A 26,761-nucleotide genomic window follows, 5' to 3' on the forward strand; every position below is an offset into this window, starting at 1 on the left:
AGGAAAAGAAGATGACAAAGACAGCGTTTTTGAGAATAGCTCAGGAATTACCTAACAATATACAAGGTAGGCATTATTATTCCAACAAGGACATTCAGATGGCCACAGTGTAAGAAACAAGAATGATACACAGCAATAAAATACAAAAAGACAGAAATGTTCTTTTTCATCAGCTAGTTAGCCAAATAGACTAAGGAAAGTGAATGGGGCCAAGATCCAGTCTGCACAAGCCGTGAAATACATGTTGAAACCTACTTTGGGTGCACTCTGGAGTAGGTTTCAGCATTTATTTCAGGGTTTGTACTGCCTGGAGCATGGCAATGCAAAATTTTGACTAACCAACAGACATAATTGAGAAACTAAATGTATTGTTTTATTAATTGAAGCTGGTTGATTATTAATATTCCTGTTTTATTATGCAAGCTGGCAGACATATTGGACCGAACGGCAGAAATACTCCAGAATAATGTCTATTTCAACTTATCCGAGACTCGGGCTGATTGAGAAATTGATGATTTATTACATATTTCTGACAGTACAGAATAATTACATTAATGAATTGAAGGCGTTAATCTTCAGTGCAGTCTCTGTTGCACTGGACACAAGCAGATGATAGAGTGCTGCGGGGCCCGTAGAGTGAGGTCTGATCTGGGGGTCGCTGGGTGGAGCTGGGCCAGTGGTGTTTCACCTGCATTAAACATGGGCAGAGAGGAACAACAGATAGGAAAACATGCTTTCTTTAAAATGTGACAGTCAAGCTACAGTACATTGGTAAGAAACCAAACCTCTGCCCTCCCTGGAAGACATCTCCAGAACCCACTGCCTTAGTTAGTTACTGTAAATCCTCAAATAGAGGAGGGACCTCCAATAAAGGAGGGGCCTCTTATAATGGACGGGGGTGTTGATTCATTTAGACAAACACAGGCCGGTCTCTAATATAAGGTCACAAAAAAAAGTATTTAAAAAAAATTTCGTGCCGTGATATAGAATGAGATAAACTCTTGCCAATGGAAATCAAGTGCTGCCTCCCGCTACACTGACTGCCGTACATTAACGTTTCCCTCTGGTTAGCTTTAGCGCTAGCTAACGTTGTCATAATATCTAACGGTAGATCTGTGGTGTCAGCTGGATGACGTTGACTTCGTTTGCAAACGTTAACGTTCGCTATCTATATGGCATTGGCAGACGAGGCTGGCGTTGTCCAGTTGACACATTACAGACCATGATGGCTATGATAACGTTAGTAGCTAAAGCTACTGCATGTCAACAAGTCGATTCGATTGAGGAAGTCGAGAAGGTACCACACGCTAAACTGTCCCCGGACCCCACAACCTAGTATAGACAGTTCCAACTTCAGTGTGTGAATTACGTTAATCCCACAATTACTCAACTGCACTCAATATTTAAATACCAATGCTAGTCTAAATAAATGTAGACAGACAATGTACGTATTAAAAAAATAAATAAAAATAATAATAATAATAACAATAATAATAATAATAATAATGCAATAAAAGTCTGAAAATAGAAGGGATTATGTCCATGAGTGTCATTTTTTGAAATTAAGGCCTGCCTCTTATATAAGCCTCTCTCTAATAAAGGCCTGGGCCCTCATTCATCAACGTGTTCTACGCACAGATTTGTGCTTACCCTGTGCGTACGATCATTTCTAAGCAAAGAGTGGGATTCATCATTTCAACTTGAACTTGACTTCGTGCTTATATTTACGCACAGCTCGGACCATGCGTACCTGGCGCCCAGTGGTAGAATATATTATTACAACAAGGAAATGAGCTTCTGTGCATAATAACACTGGATGTTCTGTATGAACCGTAATTCATTATAGTTCATTGTAAAATAGCAACAGTAGTGTAATTATGGTCAAAACCCTATAAATAGCATTTGGAATAATAGATCTTTCTCTCAGAATGAATGCAGCATGGTTTATATAGCGTTATCGGAATATACGGGGTGTAGGCTATACTGACTGACTGCGCTCCGCGTAGCTTGATTGATTGATTGATTGAAAAAACAGATTGCAGAATGGGTACAGTACAGTACAGCTCAGTACATACAATTGTTAAGGGGATGCAGACCAGAGAAAGACTTTCGTCTTGTTTACATCAGGGTCCCCCATTTTCAATTAATCATAAATCATAAAGCTCAACTCGTTATTATTTTGCGCACAGACCGCCGAAACACGGGAACGTTTTGATTATATTTAAAAGGCTTTACGTTAAACGAAACAAGTGGAATTTCGAAGCTGTAAGCAGAATACAAGTCATATGAATATAGTGTTCTTCCCCCTTTTTACTGTATAAGAAAGAATAGAAAACGCATTGCAATGACACCAGATAGTGGACAGACTATGTATATGATGGGATTCAAGTTCGCGTTTTTGTTGATCATAGGCATGCTGTCAGAGTATGATATCTTAATCAAACATTCTAGAACATTTGTCGTCACAGATCATGTCCTAATAGAACATAGGCTATGGCATGGATCGTGATATTGTGTGGACTGTTATTATTACCGGCGGTACCACCCATTGTGACAACAGCATTGTGAGTCCCGCACACAAACATGATGGAATTCAAGTTCATGTATTGAAAGGCAGGCTACATCATACATGCAGTGAGATTCATTGTTCTTGTATATGCTCTCGTATTATTGTTTATATAGGCTACCCAATACTGACATCAAAATAGATTGTAGTATGCCTCTAGAAATCATATGCAGCAGGTAGAAAATTGACGGGAGATCCATCGCGATTTGGAATAAAATTGAGGAGAACTTTAATCCCTGGGTATTAATCAAACAACACGGGAAAAGGCAGTCATATTCCAGCACAGTCTTTATTAGCCGACAACAAAATAGATGCCTCTAAAAATCATATAGCCAATCGAATACAACTAATAAAGGCATTCATATTACAGCACGGTTATAATGACACACAACCAACGCCAAACAGTGGTCAACGAACGGTCTTTATTAGTATTTTGAGCTGTCCAGGCAGAATTGCAGCAATGGTCTTAGGGAGCCGTTGATATCTGACATCACCGTTTACAAGTCCGCCTTTTATTTATCCCATAATACGCGATAGTGTCTTCTTGGTTCGACAGCAGTGAACAATCTTCGTGGAGTTTCTCAGAGTTCCGCTCGGGTCAGTCCATTATTTCACATCCCATGGGGGGTGTTTCCTCATTTTCATGACCATATATGGATAATCATGCACGAGCATTGACGGTAGAACAAAGTGGTATTCATCAACACGGAGGAGCATAGAGCCTGCGTACGCACGTGTGATGAATCCCGACTTCCCTGTGCGTACACTGGTTCTACATTCCGTGCTTACGTGTGGAAATAGAACATGTTCTACGCACACATTGATGAATGAGGGCCCTGGTGCTCTTTGCAGCTGATTTATAGCCCTAAATGCATTATATTGATGATTGTATACAGTTTGATAGCAATCGGCGCGAGATAAAACATTTCTAATGGACGTGCTTCTAGAAGTTACTACTTATCATCTGATGTTGACCGGATGGGGGGGGGGTCGTTTATAATTCCGTGGCCAACGTTAGATGATTCATCTAGTGTGGGTGATATGATCATTAGAGCAGTTTGTATCGAACACGTTAAAAAATAACGCTGAAACTAACCGTAGTTTCCTCGGGCCGTTGGGCGATGAGCGTGGAGCAGAAATATTCCTATTATGGGATGTAGAAATATGCGATCCATCTCCAGGTTGTATAATAGTATATACGTCCAAATCATGTTGTTTATCGAGTTATTGGTAACGGATTGCTATCCATTGTGTCTAGCTCGAGTCCTGGGACTATTAGCGAGTGATCGGACCGAATTGGAATGAGCACCAGCTTCCGTTTCCTGTTTCCGGTTTGAGCGATCCGCCGATCCGCCACCAGATGGCGCTCTTGAACCGTTGGAGAGTTGAGAGGGGATCAACAGTAGATCTCAAGTCTCCGGGGGAGAAATATGATTGCGATAACAGATTTTTGGAATATTGATATCTTGATATATTGACGTCTTTGGCAGAATGAGCATGGCGGCCATTAGTGTTAAAGGTCCCATGTTCTGCTTTATTTTTCACTATTTGGGCAATTTTACACAATTTCTGTGAGTCTATGGAACACATCTGTAAGGTTTTTTTTCAATAAAATTCATTGCTATGTATTTTTAAAGTACCTGCCCTTCCAGACTCTAAGCTGTTTTTGGCTGGTGTGACGTACGTGGGTTGGTCATTATCATTATTATCGTATTTGTAACACCATGTAAACATCAGGTTAGTATAGGTAATATTCTGTATTTGTATATGGTGTGTCCCCCCTTTGTATTCATCCCTTTTTGTTTCTCCCTTTCCCAGGTGCGCCCGTGTCTCTGATTGTGCCGATTACCTGAGGAGTGGCAGCTGAGGGCAATCAGCCTCAGTAGACGGGTGGATAAAGCCTAGGATGCGACACACACTCGGGGCGCCTTGTGACATTGCCACCATTGAGTGGATTATGGGGTTGCCTATTTGCCATTATTGTGTGGATGCTATACTGTGTACTCCCTTTCATGCCATTTACCACTATGTGTGGGCAATCCTAGTATTGTGTTGACCTTATTGCCACTTTGTGTGGACTTGTACTATTGCTGGGTGGTTCCCAGAGCCAGCCAGTTTTGTTGGCTCGTGTCCTATGACACTATCATTGATACTTGTGTTCGTTTAGTGTGTTAACTTTGTTTAGTGTTTGTTCTCCCCTACCCCTTTTCCTTTGTAATAAATACCATTTACTTTGGAAAACACTTTGTTTACTTCCTGCCGGGACCTGTGCTTAACTCATTCACTGCCAACGACGAGTATACTCGTTATTTGATCGTTATTTCTTTTATTTGATATTTCTATTCATTACAGGCACACGGACTCGGGGTTAACATGGGGAATCAGCCTGAGAATGTAAAAGTGCAATACCGGCCGCATCACGCTAGACGGCGGTATCGAGCACCCTTTGTAACATTGTATCCTGGGCTGTGGGCTGTGGGACGGCCAAATGTCTCGGGTTTAATTTTTCCTTCTCGGGCGAGGCGAACGGTTCTCTCGGTTCCATTGAAGCGCGTCAAATATTCCCGATCCATATGTTATTGTGGATTATGCCGTGGACCAAATGGACATTGGATATACCAGATGGCGATCAAACAATTGAAATATTATTTTTGGAATACTCCGGATCACAGGTAAGGACGATTTCAGCTTGATCCTGCAATGCAATGATACAGATCGGGCTGATAAGCGTTTTTAGTGTTCAATGCGAATGCCGTTACTGACCCCCCCCTCATTTCATGCATTCATGATGGAACATAATACCTATGATATAGATTTGATTTCGGGATAATAGCGTATACAGGCAAGAAACGACAACGTCTATAGTGGAATTGACTTGTAGGGCTATAACTCAGCATTTCATGAATTACCCTAGACCGCTCTAAAACCATACTTATATTCACCACGGTATAACACGGGAACGTATGGATGGACATCCGTTAACAGCACGCACTGGACGGGCTGGCTTCACAACAGCCCGGCCCAGGTATTTTGTTTGGTCGACAGACCTTTGTTTGTGACAGCTGGGCTCCACCCATACAATGCGCTTTGATTGACAGTCACCCACCTGCACTAGCAGATACAAGAGAGAGAGAGCGAGAGCGAGAGCCCAATCTCAATTTTCAGGCCGTGACCCCCGAAATAACGGTGTCAGAGAGCCGCGACCCCCACTATTATAGGAGGTGGTTGATACATGCAAACGTTTGCACGCACACGCACTAATAAGCATTGGCACAATAACTACACAAAATAACACAATCATCAAACAATGATGATGAATTCTAAATGAATACATATAGCGCGTTTAATTTAGAAGGCTAATGTTCAACTCACCTAATGAGATGGATGGGCACTAGGCTTGGAGCACAAGTCCAGTCTGGGTTTAATTTTGGAGACAGCGACTCGGAGATCATCCTCCACATTCAGATGTGATCTGTATAAGTCAGTGCAGAGAATGTTTTTTCGCATAAGTAGGTAGATCCAAATGGTGGATAGCTGTGCATATTCCCCCTCAATTGATATCCAAAACTCAGCCAGCGGCTTGGACTGAAAAACACTGTTTTTAAGGTTTGTCGCTTGATTTCCTCTGGGAAATACTTTTTAAACCGTTCAAGAAGGGCTTGGAGGTGAGTTATAGACATCTTCACTGTGTTAATTTTCCTCCATAAATTCATAAAGCTCTGGAAAAATATAAATCTGGCCCATTTCTACTCCTGAGTTTCCTCATGAACGCTTATATTTTATCATTGAACGACAGGATGGTTGTTTTCACCTTGTAGTGACAGATTAAGTAAAAAAAAAATTCAAATATGCAAGACACATATGCTAGCCTTTTATCCAGTCGGAATCAGAGGTGGGCAGCGAGCTGGGACACATTCTCAGTCAGAAACAAGCACGCCTCATCCCGCAGCTCAAACAGGTAGCTCTGACCAGCGCCGTAGCGACGTGCAGTATGTAGGAAATCCATAGGCTGAATATGATTTATTATCAGCATTTTAGGTCTATTATTTTATAGAAATGCAAAAGCATTTCTTTGACCAGTTTAATGTATTTTAATCGTTTTTAATTATAGGCCTATTTCACACATTCTATGAAATCAATACATTCTGGAAATAATCTCACGACCCCACGCAGCTGCTTGGGACCCCTCTAGAAAAACTAAAACATTATTCAGAATGGTATAATGGGATCTCTGAGGAAGGGAGCTGGCATTTTTTCCCAAGGGAGTGGCAAGCTTATCCAGCTAACTTAAGTAAGCCTGCGCTGGAGCAGGTTCAAATTAATGGATGTGTTGCTATAGTGATTTAGCCAAACTTGCTTTGTGGAATCGAAAAGCCTGATTTATGTCAAGTTATCCTGAAAATTATCCGGCTAACTCAGTTAGCCACGTACGAGGAACAGGGCCCAGGAGTAGCACTCTTAATTGCATTGGTACAATAACAATAACGTTTTCTATTATATTCTAACTGATTTCATTCATTTCATAGTAAGAAGCGATTAAAAGTTTTTGTGGGTGACTTAACCTTTCAAGAAGTAAACATTGTCTTCAGTCAGTAAACTTGCCTGGTAAAATAAGTCGAATAAGACATAAATCAATACAACTGAGTTTGCCAAGTTTATCAGTAATACCTATGAAGGGCCTCCTCCACTGATGATCTGGACTATGGTCTTGCCTCGGGCGTGGCCGTTCTCCACCTTCTGCAAGGCTTGGGGGACCTGGGAGAAAGAAAACGTCTCTTCCACCACCGGCCGGATCTGTGGAACAGCAACAGAGGGGATGAGCACAGCTGACACTGAGATGCCAAGTTTGTTTTCAACGCCCTTGTTGGTCATCACTTCAAATATAAATGATTGCAAAATAAACAAATTTTTTAGGGTTTTATGAGGAGTTCTGGTATTGCAGTTTGGCCAAGTGTCACGAACTAGAAACAAAAAAAGACGTTGTCATGTTTATTATCATTTCCCCATGGGACATGGAAGCACAAAATAAAGTATTAAATTCCTTTGAAACAATTAAAGGGTATTTTCTATTTAAAAACATGTTGCTGGCTACAGAGGTGGATTTGCGCATTCTCAAACGATGAGTGAGCCAGTGCGTGTGGCCACAGCCATTATAAGGCTGCCTTGGCCACAGACCGTGGTGATGCTGCCACCATGAGGTAAAATTACACATTGCGCTGTGTTGACAAACCAACATGGAGTAGGGTCTACACAAAGCCTCCTTCCACATCAGACATGATTAAATAATCTCAATATTATTCCTGAGAATATTCTGACCTGTATTGGAAATGTTAGATTAGTACCCCCCTCAACACACACACATCATACTTTTTTATTTTTTTTTAATGAAGAGCAAATAGACAAGACAGTCAGTAGAGCATGGAGAGAGAGAGGAGACTTGTACCTTCCCTGCGTCCACCATTTCGCTTATGTTATCCAGGGCAAGGCCATTGGGTGCGAAGAATCCCCAGCGATAGTGCACTCCTTTACAAAGGTGCTGGAACCAATAGGATGAGAAAAAGGACATGATGACAAAGAGAAAAACAGGAAGTATACAGCATGTTCAGGAAACACTGCTTAACCCTTTCACTACCACACTACAGAAAGGTTACCGCTTTCACTACCACACTACATAAGGTTAACCTTTCACTACCACACTATAGACAGTTAACCGTCTGTAGTGTGGCAGTGAAAGGGTTAACCTTCTATAGTGTGGTGGTTAAAGGGATATTTCACTATAGTAGAACTTCAGCAGTCTTATCTCTATTTAAAGTAATCTACAAGTAAGATAGCAACCACTGCTGTCCCTGCTGTCAACACCAAATCGTCAGGCTCCTCATTCACTTCTATTCATTTTGGGGACCAAGTCTAAATATCATACTTCTGAAGTATAAACAAACTATGCAGCAATATTATTCTGAGTAATGTATTTTTCTGAGTCAAATGTACTTGTTTTTTTTATTTAGCTAATGTTATACTTCAGAAGTATAATATTTAGACTAGGTCCCCAAAATGAATGGAAGTGAATGAGGAGCCTGTCACCTGGGAGGAATGGTGGGCAGTAACAGGGGCAGTAGTGGTCACTAACTTACTTTAGAAAGAGGCAAGACTGCTGATTCTTGACATGTTCTACTAAAGTGAAATATCCCTTTAAATGCTAGTGGAAGTCAATGAAGGGCAACATCAGGAGTTTATTAGAATACAAATCAATGGTACTACTGTCCATGAATGATACAGGTCCGCTACATTCTGAGACACAAATGAGAAGATGTTTTGTACCTGGTACCTTTTACATTTATGAAGTCAGCCATATTTTTATAATGATAATCTAATCTAATTAAGATAAACTCCTCCACCAATACAAGTCAAAATTACAACCATTTTGTCTGCCCTAGGTTAGACTAATCCAAATAGAAATATATTATAATATTTCCAAACTCCATCATGCCACCATGATGGCACTCTTGCGCCAGTCAAACAGTACCGGCACGCTTCAGTCTACCACCAGTGACACAAAACTGTCCCACGTTCCGATTACCCGAGGCACACCTAGATCTAAAGACAGAGCTCCATGTGCGTCAGGTGACTGGGTGGGGTCAGAGCCTACTTTCATGGAGTAGTTCCTATTCTTCCTTGAACAGCTGGTGGGAATTCTAGCCTGGTCACAAAAGGAAAAACGAGCTGTCTCAGTACTCTTTTTGTGTAGAAAGAAAGACATTTCGGCTGGTCATTACTTCGAAATAGGTCATTTGAGGGTTATGGGTTAGGTTTAGTGTTAGAATTAGGGTTAAGGTAAGGGCTTAGGGAATGAATGTAAGTCAATGGAATATCCCCAAAAGGAAGTGTGTGTGTGTGTGTGTGTGTGTGTGTGTGTGTGTGTGTGTGTGTGTGTGTGTGTGTGTGTGTGTGTGTGTGTATAAAGGGTTAGTAGAGTAGTTGCTGGAGGTGTACATCGTTGCTTCCTGTCTCCTTCCACCCTGTGCTCTCAACATCCAGCTTTCACTCTCTTGCATGTCCCATATAACTTGAAGCACCGCAACATTTCATGTATATTTCATCAATATTTAAGATCCAACTACACTTATCTTGGACTCAATCAATGAATCCGTCACACAAAGACCCATGAAATACATTTGGAGTAGCCAAACGTTTTCATTTAGTTAGTAATTTAGTTTTCATTTAGTTAAAGATGGCAGAGGTTGCTCTGGTAATACAGAAAATGTTTCACCTGAGGGCTCCAATTATCTTTGGTCAAATTGAATAACTGTATCAGTCCACTTAACTCAACAAAACTCAGTTAATCACGTATGTGATTAGGATCTTTTGCCGCTGACCCTGTGAGGCTTGAGGAGAAGCAGTGTGACTTACAGCACAGGACAATGCTGGTGTAACTTGCACCTTCCCAGTGGAAGATTTTCCATAAAACTACTATACTGTACCTACTGTAAGTGTCTATGATGGCAAAATCAGCTGAGCACCATGGAACTATATAAAATTCTGCCCCTGCACAATGGTGTCAGCTTTCCTGGCCGAGGGGTGTGATGGTAGATATATATAGGCCATCCAGGAGCCAAGAGCCACCAGACAAGCTCTTTTGGGCCGTGTGATCTGTGTCATGTGGGGGATGGGGGTTAGTGTGATACAAGGACAACATGTGGTCATTCTCCAGTTGACTGACTGAGCTCTTGGTACACCAACTAACAAGTCAAGTCAAGTCAAGAGTTTTATTTGTCACGGCATACAAGCATACAGTGAAATGCGGGGGGTCATGCCCGCAGCGATTGTGCAATAATACAAGTAATAAGAATAGGAATGAGAATAAGACATTTGTGCAATAATACAAGTAATAAGAATAAGACATAACACTAGACAACATGCTGTCATTCTCTAGTTGATTGACTGAGCTCTTGATACACCAACTAACACTAGACAACATGCTGTCATTCTCCAGTTGACTGACTGAGCTCTTGATACAAGGACTAACACTAGACAACATGCTGTCATTCTCTAGTTTTTATTTCAGTTAAAAGGTGCTATAGATAACATTCAGCCACTAGATGTCACACTAGAGCACCAGCATGTCCTTTATCCAATCAGGTGAATTCCACATGGGGAAATGGGAAGTAGGAAGGGGATACATGCCGGCATCATGTAAACAAAATACATTTGACCCTCCAACATTAACCCATTCCCTGCCACCACTTTGATCATCTTATACCATTCTCTGCCAGTACTGTAAGTCTATGGAGATGTTCACCTTCTTTGCAGGGCTATAACTTTTTAAATTGTATTGCTAAATTGACATTACTATGGCCCATTCAACATCGATTACCTATCGTTCAGGATGTAGGAACGTTTTACTTTTTCATTCACACATTCATACGAAAATACAGTCTCTAGAGTATAAATGTTTTTATCGTTTTCTACAGTATTTCCCAGAACGTGAGATATAGGCACAAATGCATATATTAGATCATCAAATGCAGTTTGATACCGATCGACGCTATATTAAAAATGTCAACTGTACATGGTCCTAAGGGTTATGACTGATCATGCGTGGGTGAACGGAGGGGGGGGGGGGGGGGTCGTTTATAATTCCGTGATAGTCGTTAGATGCTTCATGTAGTATGGGTGATATATTGATCAGAGCAGTTTGTATCGAAAATGATAAACAAAAACGCTGAAACTCACGTCAGTCTCCTCGTACCGTTGGGCGATGAGAGTGGAGCAAACAGATCCCAGTTATGTGGTGGGGATCTAGGCGATCGATTTCCGGTTTGTATATTACTAATACACGCCCAAATCATGTAGATTATTGAGTTATGGCAAAGATCCATATCCATTGAGTCCCGGGACGCTAAAACGAGTGGCCGGACGGAATTAGGGGACGGACCGAGCTGCAACGGGCATTTCCGGTTTGGCAACTCGCCGATCAGCCACCAGGTGGCAGTATTGAAGCGTTGCAGAGTTGTGCTGAGTCCATCAGCATCTGACAAGGCTCCGTGAGTGGAATATGAATACCATGGCGAAAATATGAAATTATGATCAGATGATATGGATGGGCACTAGGCTTGGAGCACAAGTCCAGTCAAGTTGTACGCCGCTATTGGCAGAATTCGCATGAACTTGAAACCCGTCGTACGACGTTATTGGCGGGAAAAGGGTTAAAAAAGAAAGTTCCGCACCCGTCTAAAAGCTTCTAATAGTTTTCTTTTTCAAATGATTAATCTACATAAAAATATTATCTATAGCACCTTTAACTAAAATGTTTTTTCACATCTAGTTTTAGTTTTTAGTTCCATTTTAGTTCATTATAATAACCTTGGGATTATAAATATGATAATGTATTGGTATTATCTTCAGTACTGCATTAATATACATATATCATTGTATGTTATTGTGTTTCTGCCCACTGTGGACCACAATATAAAGGGTTTTCATTAAAGACCACTTGAAATGCTAAATTACTTTTTCATCTTGCTAGTTCAAGTTCAAGTTCTTTAATAGTTGTCATACAGAAGTACAGAATACTTTCATACAAAATGCTTCTTACTGTTCCGCTCCAGAGACAGTGCTAGACAAGATAGTATCAAATAACATAATAACATAATATAGCATGAATTTAGAAGAAGAAAATGAGGTCACAGTGTTCGGTATAGACATATGTACAATGTTCTGAGTTACCATATAATATACAATACACAATACTATGCAGTGTACTACTGTACAGTACTATCTAGTGCAAAGCAGAAATGGGATGAGGTACAATTTTAGGTACAATTTACAGTAAGGTGTACGAGTTGTAGTGCAATCCTTCATCCATAAATATAAAGTGTGGGGAGTGGGTGCTACAGTGTGTTTGTTTAAAGTGGGTGTGTGCTATAAAGTGTGTGGAGTGGGTGCTACAGTGTGTTTGTTTAAAGTGAGTGTGTGCGTGTGGATGTGTGTGCTATGTGCGTTTGGTGGTTGTTGTTGTGTAGTGTTCATTCATTGTTCGTTTAGCAGCCTGATGGCCTGGGGATAGAAGCTACTTCTGAGTCTTTCTGTGCTCGCCTTGAGACTCCTGTATCGCTTGCCTGACCGCAGCAGTTCGAAGAGGCAGTTGTTCGGGTGACTGGAGTCTTTAATGATTCTCTTAGCCTTGCCCTTGCAACGCTTGTAGTAAATGTTCTGGAGGGTGGGGAGCCCCCCTCCAATTGTGCGTTCGGCTGAACGTGTCACTCTTTGTAGTCTGCTTTGGTCTTTTGCAGTGCTATTCCCAAACCAGGAGGTGATGTTGCCGGTCAAGATGCTCTCTATTGTACATGAGTAGAAGTTCTTAAGGATCTTCTGGCTGACTTGGAACTTCCTTAGGCGCCTGAGGAAGTAGAGGCGTTGTCGTGCCTTCTTCACCACACTGTTAATGTGTGTGGTCCATGTCAAGTCCTCGGATATGTAGGCTCCGAGGTACTTGAAGCTGTTGACTCTCTCAACCGGTGCCCCGTCGATGCTGAGGGGGCTGTAGTCCTTGACCCCCGACCTCCTGAAGTCCACAATCATCTCCTTTGTTTTGCTGACGTTCAGGGAGAGGCTGTTTTCCTGGCACCATCCCGCCAGGACCTTGACCTCTTCCAGGTAGGCCCTCTCGTCGTTGGCAGAGATCAGGCCCACCACCACTGTGTCGTCAGCAAATTTGACGATTGTATTGCTACTCCGCTGAGCCACACAGTCGTGTGTGTACAGGGAGTAGAGGAGGGGACTCAGAACACAGCCCTGGGGGGCCCCTATGTTGAGGGTGATGGATGAGGAGGTGCAGTTGCCTGCTCTCACCACCTGGGGTCTGCCAGTCAGGAAGTCCAAGACCCACTGGCAGAGGTCATAGCCCAAGCCCAGGTCCCTGAGCTTGGCTATGAGTATGGAGGGGACTATGGTATTGAATGCCGAGCTGTAGTCGATGAATAGCATTCTCACATAGTTCCCCTGCCTCTTGTCCAGGTGTGATGCTGCTGTGTGCAGCACATGGGATATGGCGTCCTCCGTGGACCTGTTGGGGCGGTATGCAAATTGCAGGGGGTCCATGTTGATGGGGAGGGAGGAGCAGATGTAGCCCTTTACTAGCTTCTCAAAGCACTTCATGGCTATGGAGGTGAGAGCTACAGGGCGACTATATTGTGTGATGCCATTATGCAAAGTACCAATAAATGCCAAAAACTGCACTAAAAGAATCCCACTTCCTGCCTCCCATCATTTCAATATCTCGTTACCTGTGGTTTACGTTCAAGTCCCCCCCCCCCCCCCCCCCCGTGTCATGTCACACGCGGACATCCGGTCCCATTCAGGAACATGTCAAACTACTGTCAAAACACAATCTGAATGCTAGTATGTGTACAGTGTATGTCGACCAGTGTCAAACTCTTTCCCCGAGATCTGCGTGTAATGCCACCCCTCTCACTGTCAGCCCCAGGGCAAGCCCCTTGGTTAAAGACTGTCTGGGGTTGTTGCCCCTTTCTGCCACAATCCTCCCTCCTCTCTCCTTTTATAAAGTTTCAATTTCCCAAACAAGCTTTACTTGAAGCCAACCAATGAGCAAAACCCATGAACAAAACCCTATTCATGACTTTACCCGCAAGGGTCATTGCCAGTAAGTTCTCTGGGAGTATCAATAAACAAGGCGTTTGATATAGACAATATCACTTTCTTCCCATGAGTGCTGTTGACGAGCACTTAAGTGTGAGAATGAATGAATGAAAACTTTATTTAACAGATTGCAGAATGGGTACAATACAGTACGGCTCAATACATACAATTGTTAAGGGGATGCAGACCTGAAAAAGACGTGTGTCTTGTTTCCATCAGGGTCCCCCATTTTCAATTCATAGACATTTATGACATACACAACATACATGACATTTATGGCATAGGGACATATAGGTATTTTGTACTGATACATTTGTGACATAAACGGTATTCAAATATACAGTACTGTTACCCCTAGATCCTGACAGAGTATATACATATGATGGGGAGGAGACTGTACATTAGGAGGGGGTGGGTGGGTGGGAGAGAAATATCCATACGGCGGGGAGGGAATATGTACATGCGGTGGGGAGGAGACTGTCTATTAGGAGGTGGTGGGGGTTTTGGGCATTTACGGTGGCCAGTTTCGAATTGCAGCCTCCCGTAGGTGCTCTTTAAGAGCAGTTTTGAATGTGGGTAGGGATTCACATTCCTTTACAGCTTTGGGTAGGGCGTTCCACATTGATGTGGCATAATTGCGAAACGTGTTTAGTCCCTTGTTTGAGCCGAATCTGGGTTTAACATGATTTGTTGAGCTTCCTCTGGTGTAGTGGTTGTGGTATTCACTGACCTTTGGGAAGTATTTTGACATGTACATGGGTACCTTAGTCGTATAGTGTATCTTGTAGACCAGGCCCATTGCAAGTTGCTGTACTCTGTCGTCTACTCTAAGCCATCCTAGGATGTCAAAGTGGGCAGGGGTGAGGTGGGTTCTGGGGGTAAGGTCAAGTAGTAGTCTGACCAGTTTGTTTTGTGATGTTTGTAATTTTGTTTTAAGCGCCTTTGAGGTGCTTTGGTACCATGAGGTGCACGCATAGTCGTAGTACCCTTGAATGAGTGCTCCTGCCAGAGTCTTCAGGGTATTCTTGTTTACCAGAGAGGAGATCCGGTACAAGAATCTAGTTCGTTGGTTGACTTTTTTTATTACATTTGTTACGAAGGATCAGATTAAACCGAATATATATATTTATTACTTGAGATATATTGTATAGTATTTGAATATCGTCTGATATCCTTTGTATATTCTTTGTACATATACACGGAATATCCCTTTTACCTAGTACAGACCATAATATTTCATTCTCCTATTGGACAGCGATCCCCTAGGCGCCACGGCCATACCCCCAAGGTCTAGTTCAAAGTCACCGCCAAGACATGCCTGGACATGACCGGCTCTGCGCAAGAATACGAGACAGAAATAAGGCTGGTACTAGATTGTTCACCTAACGCAGTGTTTCTCAAAGTGGGGGGCGCGCCCCCCAGGGGGGGCGCAGAGGCATGACAGGGGGGGCCTTGAGATGTATTAAAAAAAAAAAAAAAAAAATGTTTTAATTTTTTTTTTTTTATTACAGAAAATTATCACTAAAGTGCTATCTGTTGCAGCTGCACTGTTCTCCATGAAAATACCATTTCTCAACATCTGAAAATCATTATTTAATAAAACACAGAAAAGGATCACCAAGTTACTCTGGATAAAAAAAACCTTTACAGACAACATTGAGACAAAGCTTCCTGACACATCTCCATCCAAACTCTTGGAAGAATCTTTGAAATCTCATCTGATACCACCTGGAGAGCTAGTTTCAGAGTGTGGTGCTGAGTACCAAGTATCTCATGATGCAGCAGTTAAGGTGTTGATACCATTCAGCACCACATACAGTATCTGTGTGAAGCTGGCTTTTCATCCATGACAGCTCTGAAAACAAAATATAGGGCCAAGTTGAGCCTTGAGGATGACATGCGTGTTGCCTTGTCAAAGACTGACAGCAATAAAGACTGTTTGCTTATTTCCTATGTTTGCTTTGTAAATTCCCAGTCACTGAGTGAAGATCTGCTGTTTTGCAAATATGTCAAAAACAGAGAGACAGCTGATGAGCTCTTCAAAATGATTGACAGTTACCTGACAGAACATGGACTGAAATGGGAGAACTGTGTGGGCTTTTGCTCTGACGGTGCGCAGGCCATGGCAGGGAAAAGGAGGGGGCTACAGGCACTCATCAAGGGGGTCTCGCCAAACGCGCAATGGACGCACTGTAAATTCACAGGCGCTAGCGTCACGACAGTTGATGTTACAAGATGTCGATATTTTTTAAAAAGCACAGTCTTTGAGTGTATTGGACTGTATTGTTATGTTGTTGCACAATTGCACAGTTGTAAAGTGGTTGCACAATTTGAAAGGTCACGATATTGGTGTTATTTCAATCAATTTAAACATGGCCCATTTCATGACTATTTTGTTGGTGCGAGGGGGGGGGGGGGGGCCCAAAATATTTTGTTCCGCCAAAGGGGGGCCTGACAGAAAAAGTTTGAGAAGCACTGACCTAACGTATAAATACGGCGCAGGTGAATACAGAAGTACTGTTACCCAATAAGTTGAAGCCTCACACCACGATACAACGTGCTGTGAAGTGGGCCCGTTTTGCCCCGAAATAGAGCCTTGAGACCGCGTGCGAATTGATAGCTGAAGTGTCAGAGTCTAACGCTGTACCGTCGAGTTCGACCTATTCCATTATTAAGTAATAGTCTATTATGTATAGTGTATCGTGCGGCTACCGTTCTACAGTGACCAGCATTACCAACGCTTCCTCGTACCGAGCTAGTGTGCTTATCCAGGCTGGGCGGCTTAACCTGGTGCCGTCATCCGAGGAGCCCTAGACGAGAACCGTGTGGATATGTACACTGGATAACCTACCCCGGCGACTACAGAGCCCTTTTCGGCTGGATTATATTTGCTTTGGTCCTGTAGCTGATGGAGCGGAGAATCGTCTACACCCACAATTGTGTGGGATTTACCCTGTGAGGAGCAACGTCGAGCCCGCCTCTAGGACGCCTGAGGCTGGCTAGCTTTCCTCCATGCTGCACTGCATACCGGAGAATAGCTGTTGTTCGTCTGCGGATCAAGAGATTATTGCACTGTCTCCTGTACCTGGAGTCTCCTTATTCCTCGTTGACCCAGACTTTCGCTACCGACAAATCCTCTCCCCTGCTGGCCTACAACCGGAGGGACCCTATTAGTATCTCCAGCTGCCCTACTAGTGTACCATAGATATAATTCTTATGATACAGGTGGTATTAATTATCTCCTGCGTAATATGCTCATGGACTTACGCTCTTGACCTATTCATGCACATTCTTCGCCTTACAAGCGCAACTCTCAATCTTGATAAGTAAAGTAATGTAAGATAATCTTCGTGCTGCTAATAAATATTCTTCTAAACAAGTATTTGTTGTGAAGCCGTGTTATTGTGGATGTGTTCATCTCATATACCTGTGTATTGTATGGCCAGTAGTAATGTACATAAGTCAGTAGTGGTTTAATGATACCATACTTATTCAATACAGTCAGGGAATTGTACCCCTCAGTTACAACATTGGATGCCATTTTGTCACAGGAAAGATTTGCCTCTAGGATGGAACCCAGGTAGATAATTTCGTCTTTCCTTGTGACAATATTGTCACCCACTGCAACTGAGAAGCCGTCGGTCTTGCTGAGTTTGTTATTTGAACCGAAGAGAATGGACTCTGTTTTGCCCACTTAATGCTTAAAATGCTACAAGGCAGCCTCAAGCTAATCAACAGAACAAGACAGTGGTCTGAGTGTACCGCTGCTACTACAGCCATGGACTTTTGCTGCAACTTTGTTCTTAAATGAATACTCGTAACATTTTGGGTAATACACTTATTTTCCATCTTCCCCGGAGTTAGGTGAGAAGATTGATGTTAATTTCATCTCTATGTATCAGTTTGAGTTATTGGAAGTTGTATTTCTTCCCTTTTGACAGAGATAGGCTAGCTGCTCCCTACTGTTTCCAGTCATTGTGCTCCACTCCTTCAGTACCACTGGCAAGGTTAAAATAAAACACTATCATTTTCAAATACTATTTGAACCAGGTTTGTCACATTCCTGCTAGGAAAAAACTTTGGTCACACTACCGATTCGATTTTAGGGTTCTCTAGGGCAGTGGTTCTCAACTGGTCTAGCCTCGGGACCCAACATTGTCCTTAGTCATTAAGTCGCGACCCAAATTTTTGAACGACTATGATTTATTTCAAAATGTGTTTTTGCAGTAATACACAATCTTTCATGCACTGTTAAAAACAACACAAAAAATGCAACAAAAGTGCAACTAGGGCTAAAAACCCAATGAAATTAAATAATAATAATAAATAATTATGCTTCTTAGCAGACTTCGTAGCTTAACATAACAGACCTACAGTAAGTTTGGGGGAACTAATGGGATAATAATAATTCATTTAATTTATATAGCGCTTCTCAATAACCCGAAGTCGCTGACAATAGTCTGGAGCAAAAGTAAAAACAAAAGAAACAAAAAGGAAAGAAACAAAAACAAAGAAACAAAGAAACAAAAACAAAAGGAACATGAGACCATGGGGGGAACAGGGAAGACAACATGATAGCACAAAAAGACTGGAGACGGACATCAATCAGGTTGGAGGGGGGGGGGTTATGGGTGGGGGGGGGGGGGGGGGGGTTGAAGGCAAGGGAGAACAGGTGGGTTTTGAGGCAAGCTTTGAAGGTGGAGAGTGTGGGGGAGTCTCTGATGGACTGGGGGAGGGAGTTCCAGAGTCGGGGTGCAGTACGAGAGAAGGCCCGATCTCCAAAGTTTTTAAGCTTGGATGTCGGGACAGTGAGGGAGGCAGTGGAGGAGGACCGGAGGGAACAGGTGGGGCGGTAGGGAAGAAGGAGATCAGTCAGGTAGGGGGGGGCCAGGCTGTGGAGGGCTTTGAAGGTGAGGAGTAGTGTTTTAAAGTTTATGCTGTGTTTGATCGGGAGCCAGTGGAGAGAGTGGAGGACAGGAGTGATGTGTTCGCGGGACCGGGTGTTAGTGAGGAGGCGGGCGGCTGAATTTTGGACCATTTGCAGTTTATGGAGGGAGCGGGAGGTGATACCAGTGAGGAGGGAGTTGCAGTAGTCCAGGCGGGAATGAGGGATTCAGCAGCAGGGGGGGAGAGGCAGTGATGGATTTTTGCAATGTTGCGGAGGTGAAAGTAAGATATTTTTACGATGGAGTGGACGTGGGGGTCAAATGAGAGGGTGGGGTCAAGGAGGACACCAAGGTTTCGGACTAGGGGGGAGGGGGTGATGGTGGAGTCGTTGATGGTGAGTGTGATGGGTCCGGATCTGGTGAGGGTGGTTTTGGTGCCAATAATGAGAAGTTCAGTCTTGTCACTGTTCAATTTGAGGAAGTTGTGAGTCATCCAAGTTTGGAGTTCGGTAATGCAGGATTCGATGTGACTGAGGGGTGGGCTGTGGGGGGATTGTGTACTGATGTAGATTTGGGTGTCATCAGCGTAGCAGTGGAAGTTGAGGTGGTATTTACGGATGATGTGACCAAGGGGGAGAATGTAGCAGATGAAGAGCAGGGGGCCAAGGACTGAGCCTTGGGGGACCCCCTGTGTGACTGGGGAGGGGGAGGAGGTGTGGCCGGAGAGGGAGATGAATTGGTGTCTGTCTGTGAGGTAGGAGGAGAACCAGCCAAGTGCTGTGCCCTCAACACCCAGTTGGTGCAGCCTTTGGAGGAGGATGGAGTGACACACTGTGTCAAAGGCTGCACTGAGATCGAGTAGGATCAGGATGTTGAGGGCACCGGAATCAGCGGAGATGAGGAGATTGATTGATTGATTGATTGAAAACTTTATTAACAGATTGCACAATGGGTACAGTACAGTACAGCTCAATACATACAATTGTTAAGGGGATGCAGACCAGAGAAAGACTTTCGTCTTGTTTACATCAGGGTCCCCCATTTTCAATTAATCGTAACATATATGACATACAGATACAGTACTGCTACATCTATACATTTATGACATACCAGATGTGCAAATACAGTACTGTTTGTGATACGAAAAGAGTCCAGAAAAGAAGTATACATTTGACGTAGAAACTGTACATTGGTCGTTGATGACTTTAACCAGTGCAGTTTCGGTGCTGTGAGCGGGACGGAAGCCAGACTGAAGGGGTTCATAGAGGGTGTTGGACTGGAGATGGGAGTGGAGTTGGGAGGCAGCAATGCGTTCCAGTGTTTTGGAGAAAAAAGGAAGATTGGATATGGGGCGGTAGTTGGAGAGGTTGGATGGGTCGAGACTAAGTGGCTTTTTTAAGGACAGGGGTGACAGCGGCGAGTTTATAGGGGGAGGGGACGTGGCCTAGTGATAGTGACTGGTTGAAAAGGGCGGTGAGGTGGGGGATGAGAGCAGGGAGGCAGGCTTTGGTGAGAGTAGTGGGTAGGGGGTCAAGGGAGCAGGTAGTGGTCTTGGAGGTGGTCATGAGGTCCATGATGAAGGAGGAGTCGACTGGGGCGAAGGCAGTAAAAGGGGTGGGAGGGATGGAGTCAGGTGGGGGGAAAATGATAGTGGGGGGGGGGGGGGGGCAAGGGTGGGGGAATTGGCGATGCGGGCAGTCAGTGAGCTGTTGATTAGAGATATTTTATTATTGAAGAAGAGGAGAAACGAGTTGCAGAGGTCAGGGGAGGAGAGTGAGTTATTGTCCGGGGGTTGTAGGAGTTTCTTGACAGTGGAGAAGAGGGTCCGGGGGTTGCGGTTGCTGCTGTTGATGATGGTGGAGTAGTGGGCAGATTTGGCAGCTTGGAGTGCATCACGGTAGGAAGAGACGTGCTGTTTGTGGAGGTCGGCGTGGATGGTGAGGTGGGTTTTTTTATAGAGGCGTTCTAATTGACGGCCGGTCTGCTTCATAGAGCGGAGTTCCGGAGTGTACCAGGGGGAGGAGGTGGTGAATGAGACAGTGATGGTTTTCAGGGGTGCCAGTGAGTCAAGGGAGTCAGAGAGAGTAGAGTTGAGGAGGGGGGCATAGTCGTCGGGGTTAGAGGGGGCGGAGTCAGGGGGAAAGGCAGAGGATATGGACTGAGACAATGTGAGAGGGTCAATGGATTTTATGTTACGGAAAGAGATGGTGCGTTTATTGGAGTGGTGGGGTGGGGGAAGGGGAGCAGCGAAGAGGATGCAGTAGTGGTCAGAGAGTGGGAATGGGATGGGGTGAGGGTTGGATATGGGTAGGGAGGCAGAGCAAACAAGGTCGAGTGTGTGGCCTTTGTTGTGGGTGGGAAAGTTGATGTGCTGGGTGAGGCTAAAACAGTCAAGGAGGGAGAGGAAGTCAGGAGTGAGGTTTGAGTTAGGTTGGTCAACATGGATGTTGAGGTCACCGGTAAGTAGGAGGCGGGTGGAGAGAGTGGAGGCTATGGTCAGGAGATCAGAAAGTTCAGTTAGAAAAGAGGGATGAGGCTTTGGAAGGCGGTAGAGGAGTAGTGCAGTGATAGAGTTGGGGAGGGAGAAGGCAAGGTATTCAAAGGATAGCATGGGAGGGAGATTTAGGTGCAGTTCAGTGATGGATAGGGAGAGTTTATGGAAAACGGCAAGACCCCCCCCTCGGCCAGAGAGGCGGGGCTTGGCGATGAAGCTGTAGTTTGGGGGGGTAGCTTGGTTGAGGGAGTAGAAGTCCGAGGGCAGGGGTGCTCCAGTAGCACACCATGTTACCGCGCTCGCGCGGGACTCCGTGCTGCGTCACGGATCTGGTTGACTCCGAGTTCGATTCCCGGACCCGCCGTCATTTGCCGAATGTCTCCCCCTGCTCTCTCTCCCGTTTCACCCTGCAACTCGCTTGACCAGGAAAGCGATAAACGCTAAAAAATAAAGTTTAAAAAAAAAAAGAAGTCCGAGGGCTGTTGGGGATACCTGGGGTTGCAACAAAAGTGCAACTAGGGCTAAAAACACAATGAAATTAAATAATAATAAATAATATGCTTCTTAGCCGATTTCTTAGCTTAACATAACATACCTAAGTTTGGGGGAACCAATGGGATAACTGGGGTTGCAACAAAAGTGCAACTAGGGCTAAAAACCCAATGAAATAAAATAATAATAATAATAATAATAATAATAATAATAATAATAATAATAATAATAATAATAATAATAATAATAATAATAATAATAATAATAATAATAATAATAATAATAATAATAATAATAATAATAATAATAAATAATTATGCTTCTTAGCAGACTTCTTAGCTTAACATAACAGACCAACAGTAAGTTTGGGGGAACTAATGGGATAACTGGGGTTGCAACAAAAGTACAACTAGGGCTAAAAACACAATGAAATAAAATAATAATAATAATAATAATAATAATAATAATAATAATAATAATAATAATAATAATAATAATAATAATAATAATAATAATAATAATAATAATAATAATAATAATAATAATAATAATAATAATAATAATAATAATAATAATAATAATAATAATAATAATAATAATAATAATAATAATTATTATTATAATAATAATATATATTCCCAGGGAACTAATGGGATAACTGGGGATGTTGTTTGCTCCTGACAAGAGTCTCAAAGTCTGGGGTGATGGTACAAAGCAACTCTGAGGTCATGCTCAAATTAATGTCCAATCTGTACCTCTGCTTTGTCTTCAGCTGGACCAGAGCTGAGAAGCCACTTTCACAAATATAGCTAGTGCAAAAAAAAATTTTTTTTACACACACATCCACGACCCACTCAAAATGGCCCCGCGACCCACTTTTGGGTCACGACCCACCAGTTGAGAAACACTGCTCTAGGGTTCTCTCTTTAGGGTTCTCTCTTTGATTTCTAGCGTCTGGAGAGAGTGGTGACTGAACCATCCGGTGGCAACAGTGATAATCTAATGCAAATTCTTAAAAGTAAATTTCTTCGTGAATTCTTAGCACACACGCTTCCAGATTAATCCAGGGATATCTGCTGCCCAACAGCAGCCTTCAGACTTTTCCCACAACTCTCAATATTGATAATTACATATAGGCAAAATTACCTCTTGAAAAATAGGACCCTGGACACAGAATGAAACAATATTACAGTGGTGAGTGAGTGGTGAATATTCACAAATATAGACTGTGCTGTCTGTGGGTATGTGAACTCTTCATAATGGGTGCCATTCGCCCTTTGAACATATCAGAGACTTATTGATCGATTTTCTTTTTTAACTTACTGATTTGAATGGCAGAGTGATGGACTTATCACAGACTGACTGAGCTCCACAAGGAAGTATACTAGGACCTTTACTGTTCCTAATTTATGCAAATGACATGTCATCAGCTTGTGACTGCAACTTGTTCCTGTTCGCGGACGACTCAGCCCTGCTGGTCTCTGACAGGGACAAGTTGCAGGTTGAAAAAGCCCTCAGCTCTGAACTCGGCAGAATCTGCACATGGCTCGCTGATAATAAATAATAAAATCATTACACCTGGGTAAAACGGAATCCATTCTCTTTGGATCAAATAACAAACTCAGCAAGGCCAACGGCTTCTCTGTTACAGTGGGTGAGAATAGTCACAAGGAAAGATGAAATTACCTACCTGGGTTCCATCCTAGAGGCAAATCTTTCCTGTGACAAAATGGCAACCAATGAACAAGATTCGTGTACAGGATCTCCTCTCTGGTAAACAAGAATATCCTGAAGACTCTAACAGGAGCACTCATTCAAGGGTTCTATGACTATGCTTGCACCTCATGGTACCAAAGGAGCCTCAAAGGCCCTAAAAACAAGGCTACAAACATCACAAAACAAACCGGTCAGATGACTGCTTGGCCTTACTCCTAAAAACCCACCTTACCCCTGCCCATTTTGACAACCTAGAATGGATTAGAGTAGACGACAGAGTACAGCAACTTGCAATGTGCCTAGTCTACAAGATACACTACACCACTAAGATACCCATGTACATGTCGAAATACTTCCCAAAGGTCAGTGAAGTCCACGACCACAACACCAGAGGAAGTTCCACAAATCGGGTTCAACCCAGATTCGGCTCAAACAAGAGACAAAACACGTTTCGCAATTATGCCACAATAATGTGGAACGCCCTACCCACAGCCGTAAAGGAATGCGAATCCCTACCCTCCTTCAAAACCGCTCTCAAAGAGCACCTATGGGTGGCTGCAATTAGAAACTGGTCCTGGTAAATGTCAAAATCCACCCCACCCAACCCCCTCCAATGTACAGTTTCTTCCCCTTCGGATGTATATATTTTTTATGATCTCTTTTTCTTACACAGTACTGTATATTTGTATGTCATAAATGTCTTGATGAATTGAAAATAGAGGATCCTTATGTAAACAAGACTAAAGTCTTTTTCTGGTCTGCATCCTCGTAGCAGTTGTTTGTATTTTTTTTTAAACAATATGTTTATTGGTATTTTTTATATTTTTTTCAATCAGTTCAACAACCATACAAAAGGAAATGCTGCCAACTGCCCCCCCTCCCCGAGTTACAGAAAAATAGATACAAAATAAACCGCCCCCCCCCTGAAATAAAAATAAACATCAATATAAACAAAAAAATAATCCTCTAGGCCAGACCCCCCCTCCCCTCCCCCAGACTAGGACCTCAACAAATTCAGTTTTTTCTTTTTTACACATTTTGAGAATTTTGTAAACCCAGTTACACCCGTCTAACAGGTGCCCATACTTCTACACCAAACAAATAAATATCTAACGTTACATCTTTTCTCTTCAAAGAGCAACTAATAACATTTACAGTATCATTCATTGCAATATATACCCATCAGAAAGACAAAAGGGAGCTTCAATAATAGCCTACATCGTCAACCTACTATGTAATCTGTTCTAAGTATTGCCTAAACCCAGCCCAGCATTTATCAAAGAGATGTGGTTTTTTCTTAAGATTGAACATTATTTTCTCTGATGCCATGTACGAAGAGATTTCACTAAGCCACATAGACATGGGGGGGGATTCAGCACTTTTCCACAGCATGGCAATACACTTGTTCCCTGCAATCATGGCCAATTTAATGATCCGCACCTTGCCTCTCTTATCAGTTGTTTGTATTGAGCTGTACTGTATTGTACCCATTCTGCAATCTGTTATTAAAGTTTTCAATCAATCAATAAAACTCTGCGACTGGGGGTTACCTTGACGGCCTTGGTTGCCACGGTCGCCGCAGTCTGCAGCATGCCGTCGGCGATGCCCAGCAGGTCTGTGTTCTGGAGGAAGGGGTTCACCAGGGTGATGTACTTGGCACCACACCAAGGCTTGAGCAGGCCCAGCGCCCAGCGCTCTGTGTCCCCACCCACGTTGTCCAGGATCAAATCAAACCTGGGAAGGGAAGGAGAAAGAGAGAGAGAGAGAGAGAGAGAGAGAGAGAGAGAGAGAGAGAGAGAGAGAGAGAGAGAGAGAGAGAGAGAGAGAGAGAGAGAGAGAGAGATGCAGACAGATAAGACATTCAGAATCAGAAGAAACCTTTAATTAGCCAACAACAAAAGAACGGCCAGGAATTTGTTGTACAAAAAATAATCATGGTAGTTTGATGGTAATTTCAGTCTATTGCATAAATAATTTACCATGTTGCTGCCATGGTAAAGGTCATGTATCACCATAGTAACAATTTTGTATCTTAAACCATGATAATGATGTTAATATCATGGAAAATGTTATGGAATTAATAAAAGATATTAGAGTCTGCACAGTTAAGATTTGCTCCCACTATGTTTATTGAAAGATCAGCGTTTTGATAATCTAAGGATCTTTATCTGGATAAACCAGGAATGAGAGTGCACTTATATATATATATATATATATATATATATATTAAGGCTGTCAATAGATTAAAATATTTAATCTGATTAATCACATGATTGTCCATAGTTAACTCACGATTAATCGCAAATTAATCGCATATTTTTTTATCTGTTCCTGACCTTAAACTGATATGTTTCAAGTTTTAATACTCTTATCAACATGAGTCTACAAATGCTTGCTTTATGCTAAAAGTGCATGTTTATTTATTGCCACAATGAGAAATACTGTCCAGAATCTTCAAGTAACTAAGATGTGCAAACTGCATTGTAAAAAAAGAAAAGAAAAAAGCCCAACAAAAAAATCATGGGCATACCAATTTACTAACTGTAACATTACATAGTAATGATTACTAACACAGTAGTGTGTTGAACTTTACACTTGAACTATTCATCCCCATTTCTTTTTGTTTAAGCAGCCATTTAACACAAAAAGGATGGCTCATGCATTGCAAATTTGCATAAATTCAAGACAAACAAAATAACTTAAAAGAAAATAATAATTTAAAACAATGAATAAAGTGTGCATGAAATAATAGGCGAAAGAAAAAGTTAGGAACTTGTTACATTAACCCACACAAGGGACCCCCCCTCTCTCTCTCACACACTCCCAGATCTTTCTCTTTTGCCCCTTCCTCATCTCTCTCTCTCACACTCACACTCACACTCACACACACACACACACACACACACACACACACACACACACACACACACACACACACACACACACACACAC

General features: G+C 42.7%; 1 protein-coding gene across 2 annotated transcripts in view; it reads right to left on the reverse strand.

Annotated features, from left to right (window-relative positions):
* Nucleotides 1-515: 515 nt before the first annotated feature.
* rtn4ip1 (reticulon 4 interacting protein 1) overlaps nucleotides 516-26,761 on the reverse strand; it is a 52,479-nt gene continuing 26,233 nt past the window's right edge. Inside the window, exons 7-11 of one of the 2 annotated variants that reach the window (XR_014619534.1) lie at nucleotides 25,360-25,543; nucleotides 8,010-8,102; nucleotides 7,235-7,360; nucleotides 5,939-6,038; nucleotides 516-688 (exon numbers count right to left, since the gene is read on the reverse strand). Coding sequence is in view for 1 of the 2 variants with exons in the window: in XM_084311656.1 (XP_084167782.1) it covers nucleotides 7,235-7,360; nucleotides 8,010-8,102; nucleotides 25,360-25,543 (403 nt within the window). In the remaining variant the exon portion in view is untranslated. The remainder of the gene's footprint in view (nucleotides 689-5,938; nucleotides 6,039-7,234; nucleotides 7,361-8,009; nucleotides 8,103-25,359; nucleotides 25,544-26,761) is intronic. The other variant, XM_084311656.1, reaches the window with a different exon arrangement.

This window comes from Notolepis coatsorum (genome assembly GCF_963971535.1).
Source record: "Notolepis coatsorum genome assembly, chromosome: 3".
NCBI classification, from domain to species: domain Eukaryota; kingdom Metazoa; phylum Chordata; class Actinopteri; order Aulopiformes; family Paralepididae; genus Notolepis; species Notolepis coatsorum.